The sequence below is a fragment of the Aegilops tauschii genome, chromosome 6, assembly GCF_002575655.3.
Source record: "Aegilops tauschii subsp. strangulata cultivar AL8/78 chromosome 6, Aet v6.0, whole genome shotgun sequence".
NCBI classification, from domain to species: domain Eukaryota; kingdom Viridiplantae; phylum Streptophyta; class Magnoliopsida; order Poales; family Poaceae; genus Aegilops; species Aegilops tauschii.
Window position 1 is genome coordinate 304,080,491 of NC_053040.3, and position 5,192 is coordinate 304,085,682.

Below are 5,192 nucleotides of genomic sequence, written 5' to 3' on the forward strand. Positions count from 1 at the left end.
TTATCTCTTATGAGAAAATAGACCCCCCAAGAAAAAGCTCTTCAACAGTTTTGTAAAGACACAAAAATTATATGGGATCTCGTAGATTCTTCCAAACTTCCTCTTTATGATGGAAAGATGGTCCTTCCCACGCCACCGCTGGCCGTCGCCACCACTAGCTCGCCATTGCAGACACGCCACCGTTAAAAACCGTTTTTAGGGGAAGTTCTTACTGAAATTAATAGAACACCTCACTTGTGAACTTACCCTAAATTATATGGACGTCCCATGAAACAACACGCCCAACGTTTGAGCCTGACCATTATGTCTTGGCACTTGGAGTCCAATGGATGGTTCTGGACTAGCTCCTTATCTCAGGAAATTGTTGTCACTCCCAGTGCAGACGAGGGAGTAAATTGCAGAAAACCATCAGTTTGAGGGCTAGGTTAGCAGAAATCACTACGTTACAGTTTCTTGGCAAAAAACACCACCTCTCTCGTAAACATTTTGCAAATACCACTGATCGGCGGATCGGGCACCGATAAGTGGATTTATGACAGGTGGGGCCCCTTTTTTGCCGACGTGGCACTGTCGGCTGGTCGGACAGCCGTTAAACGCCGTTAGACGGTGCTCCCGCACGGTGAATTTAAGTGATTCACTCCTCTGTCTCTCTCTCTCACTCTCACTCTGCTCTCGCTCTCGCTCTGTTCTTACTCGCCGCCACCGCTCCGCGTCGCGCCGCCGCCGCCGCATTGTCATGGTGTCCTGGAGTGAAAGCGACAACAGCAGCGAGCACACTAGGGAGTACATCAGCTCTAGTTCTGACGACAGCAGAATGCAGGTAAAATCCTCGACCTAGGGTTAGGATTAGGGTTTGTTCTATGATTTGGGGATTTTTTCCTCAAAGGAGCTTGTGTGGTAGCTGATGAAATGTTATGCATTTCTTTGCACTCCCAGGTCCCTGCTTCAACTGAGGACTCCGATTTCGAGGGCCCTGAAGATGAAATGCAGGTTTTGTGCCATGGTCACGGGAAATTAGCAGAGAGGCGCGTTGCTTTTGAAGGAATTCTAACTAGCAGGAGGTTTCTCTGTTGCGCTGAGAAGGTATATGCTTCTAAGTGACAGCACAATCATGGTTAGGATTTGGCCATTGTTTATTTATTGTTAAGTTGGGAGAGTGTTGAGGCAGTCATTGTTTACTCTTAGGAGAGTGTTGAGTCAGCCATTGTTTACTCTCAGGAGAGTGTTTAGGCAGTCATTTTTTACTCTGGCAACAATGTTAATTATATTAAAGGACAGTGGATGCATGGGTTAGTTTATTCCTAATAGCAGCACATCATTGTATAACTGAGTGCAGAACATCAATGCTTTCTTTACGATGTACCTTTAGCTTGGGAGCTTTTAAATATAGTATCTTTAGCTTTGATTGTGATGAAAGGTTTTAATATGGTTTTGAATACTACCTTATTTCAGGAAGGTAGAGACTGTGGACTAATTCAATGGATTGATCCTGCTTGGCCCAATACCCTTGAGAATGCATTGCACAAGTTATGGTTGATGTATGAAGAGAGCAAGAGACAGAGGGCTGAGGACACTCTGATGAATTCTTTTGAAGTTCGTAACCTGACACAAGAGAAGAATAAGCTGCAGGCCAGCTATGAGAAGCTGGTTGAAGATGTCAATGCAATTGTGGATGCCCAGCAACATAGGGTAGAGATAGAAAAGACAGATGCTGAAACCAAGAAGTTGCAGGAGAAGTATGAGATGGTGAAGAACCTGGCAGCTGCTCAGGCCAGTGTCATTAGGAACATGAAGCTCAAGCTAGCTGAAGAGAGGAAGAACTTGCAGATCCAAATTGATGAGCTGCAGAAGAGTGCTGAAGGGGGCTGTGTGAAGCTGCAGGAGAGCAATGTGAAGCTGCAGGAGAGCAATGTGAAGCTAGAGGAGAGCAATTTGAAGCTGCTGGGGATCAAGGCCATCCTAAATGAATGATCACCTAGCTGTGGAAGAGGGCACTATCATTTGGCATTTGCTTACCTTTTGTAGGGTGTGGTTGGCTGTGCCGTAATGAGATTATGGTTTTAATTTCCTGAACTATGGATCTGTAATGTACTAATCTAGTACTATAATTATGTATGGATATGAATTAATGCTAAATGTGATGGTATTTAGAGTTGATGGATGAAATCTGATCTGTTTAGAATTTATGTATTTGAGCCATCAAATAGGGTTTTGTAGGCATCTTTGATGGTTTTGTCGACATCTAGCCATCAAATATGGTTTTTAGGCATCTTTGATGGTTTTGTCGACATCTAGCCTTCATTAGGGTATTTTGGCATCTTTGATGGTTTTGTAGACATCTAGCCATCAAATAGGGTTTTTAGGCATCTTTGGTGGTTTTGTCGACATCTAGGCATCAAATAGGGTTTTTAGGCATCTTTGGTGGTTTTGTCGACATCTAGGCATCAAATAGGGTTTTTAGGCATCTTTGATGGTTTTGTCGACATCTAGCCATCACCTAGGGTTTTTTGGCATCTTTGATGGTTTTGTCGACATCTAGCCATCACCTAGGGTTTTCTGGCATCTTTGATGGTTTTGTCGACATCTAGCCATCACCTAGAGTTTTTTGGCATCTTTGATGGTTTTGTCGACATCTAGCCATCACTAGATTGTTTTGGCATCTTTGATGGTTTTGTCGACATCTAGCCATCACTAGATTGTTTTGGCATCTTTGATGATTTTGTCGACATCTAGCCATCACTAGATTGTTTTGGCATCTTTGATGATTTTGTCGACATCTAGCCTCATCACCACGAAATGTATGATAACCTCATCATCACAAAATGCACCAGAACAGATTTGGTCTTAAGCTTAATCATAAAATACCTGAAGCATCATAGTATCACAACTTAACTTAAACATCTCAACTACATGACCATGACAATAGTTTCACACAACCAAATTGACAATAGTTTGACACAACCAAATTGACCACCACAAGAGTTTTCACACAACCAAACTGACCATCATCACAAGAGTTTTCACACACCTAAATGCATCATTCCCATGGAGCACCTAAAGCAGTCAAGTAATCTCTAATTTTCTGGGTAGGCTTCCTGATTCTCTGGGAAACACCAGTTGGCCCTGGAGGCAAGAAAGATGCCCTTGCTCCATTTGCAGCAGCTGAAGATCTAGTTACTGTTGTTTTACCCTTTGCAACAGCTGATGAACTACCAGCAGCTGTCCTCCTTGGTGGTGCAGCAGAAGAGGCCCTCTTCTTTGCTGGTCCAGGTGTTGTAGCAGAAGAAGAAGAGGCCCCCTTCTTTGCTGGTTCAGGTGCTGTGGCAGAAGAAGATGAGGCCCTCTTCTTTGGTGGTCCAGGTGTTGTAGCAGAAGAAGAGGAGGCCCTCTATGCTGGTGGTGGTGTAGTAGCAGCAGCAGCACTAGAGGCCCTCTTCTTTGCTCATGTTGTAGTAGCAGCAGCAGAAGAGGCCCTCCTTGCTGGTGTGGCTGCATCAGGTTCATAGGAGTTGCTGCTTGGCTACAAAAAGATCAAATAGTGTAAGAACTGCACAAATGAACAGGAAGATGAAATTTAGTCAATATTAGGACATTGGTTACCTCATGCCTGTTCTTTCTCATTGCCAGTGATGGATTCAAAGCATCATTACAGTTGGTGTATCTATGGCCAACCTTTTTGCAATTAGAGTAGGTAATTGAGGCCATCCTTGAGGTGTCTTTGGGAGCTGGCTTCTCATATTGGCCCTTTCTCCTCTTAGTCTGTGCCCTTCCCTTGTGTTCTTTGAAAACTGGGGCCTTAGTGTCCATACTGTCTGTCCTTGGCCACATATCAGGTCCAGGTACAGGATATATAATGGGACTGTAAGCTGCCAGGTACGTCTTTTTTTTTGAAGAAATCATGAACAAAGTCCTCTAGCTGAAGCTTAGCCTTGTGTATGGCAGAAACAACATGATTGCAAGGAACTGCTGTCATATCCCACTTCTTGCACCCACAATTCCTATGTTGTAGGTTCACAGCATAAGTTCTCTCCCCACTAGTGACTTGGTAAAGATTGGGCCCAGCCATCAAAGCATGACAGTTCCTTGCAAACTTCTTTGCTTCCTCTAATTTCTCAGCATATGCTGGACAAATTTCCCATCTTACAGTCTCAGTCTTTATTCTATTTGCATTGAACTTGACCATTAACTTTGTCCTAATTCTATCCACCATGGTCCTAATTGGTTTAGCCCTGACATAAAGAACCCACTTGTTGAAAACCTCACTTAAATTGTTAACAACTATGTCTGTTTTGCAGTTCATATCCATTGCATGTCTGGCCCAAGTGTGTTTAGGTATTTTGCTTAGCCATTCCCAAGCAGCCTCACTCTCATTCTTTAATTTAGCCATTGCAGTTTTAAAACCATGTTCAGTGTATGAATAACTAGCTGCATCCATGTATTGCTTTAATTCAGGCCCTCTAAACCCAGCATTTTGAAAGTTCTGGTAGATATGTCTAAGACAAAACCTTTGGGGACAATTGGGAAACACTCTGGTAATGGCATTTAAAAGGCCCTGTGTGTGTGATAGTACAAGAAGTAAATACAAGAAAGTAATTACAACTAATTACCTTCTGCCTATCTGAAATGATTGTGTAGTTCCCAAACTTCCGAGATTCTCCACCTAATGCTTGTCTCAACTGGTATAAAAACCAGGTCCAGGAGTTAGTGTCCTCCTTATCAACAATTCCAAAAGCAATGGGAAAAATATTATTGTTCCTATCTCTTCCAGTTGCAGCTAGAATCTGTTGACCTAAAACATATAAATGAAATCACAATTGATTAGCACATGAAATCAAACATTAGTAGCACTTAGCACAAATACCATTGACTTACCTATGAATGGTCTGCAGCCATTGAGAAACCCTTCTTTGCATCCATTCAAGCATATGAACAGTGCATGAAACCTAGGGTTAGTGCTTGGATGCTCCTTTAGATATCTTGTTGTCACAATGCATCTTGAACATGGATTTGTATCCAACACATCCTGTAAATAATCCCTAATCCCGGTGTACTGGGCTTTCTGGTCTCCTAACACAACAGCCTTTGCTGCCCTCTTTGCCCTGTATGCCATGTGTGTTGATATTTCCACACCATACTTGCTCTTTGCAGTATTAATAATAGTTGTGATTGTTGTGCATGGGTCATTTCTGATA

General features: G+C 42.8%; 1 protein-coding gene across 1 annotated transcript; it reads left to right on the forward strand.

Moving 5' to 3' along the window:
* The first annotated feature begins 736 nt into the window (after positions 1–736).
* On the forward strand, positions 737–1,971 carry LOC109758559 (uncharacterized). Its single transcript, XM_020317413.1, has 3 exons — positions 737–820; positions 937–1,083; positions 1,453–1,971. The coding sequence occupies exons 1-3, from the start codon at positions 737–739 to the stop codon at positions 1,969–1,971; spliced, it is 750 nt and encodes a 249-aa protein (XP_020173002.1).
* The last annotated feature ends 3,221 nt before the right edge of the window (positions 1,972–5,192 follow it).

Bases quoted from the DNA above. Each gene is read 5' to 3' on its own strand.
- LOC109758559 (XM_020317413.1), top strand. From the start codon at position 737: ATGGTGTCCTGGAGTGAAAGCGACAACAGCAGCGAGCACACTAGGGAG. The intron at 821-936 runs GTAAAATCCTCG...TTGCACTCCCAG, and splicing joins CTGACGACAGCAGAATGCAG to GTCCCTGCTTCAACTGAGGA. The intron at 1,084-1,452 runs GTATATGCTTCT...ACCTTATTTCAG, and splicing joins TTCTCTGTTGCGCTGAGAAG to GAAGGTAGAGACTGTGGACT.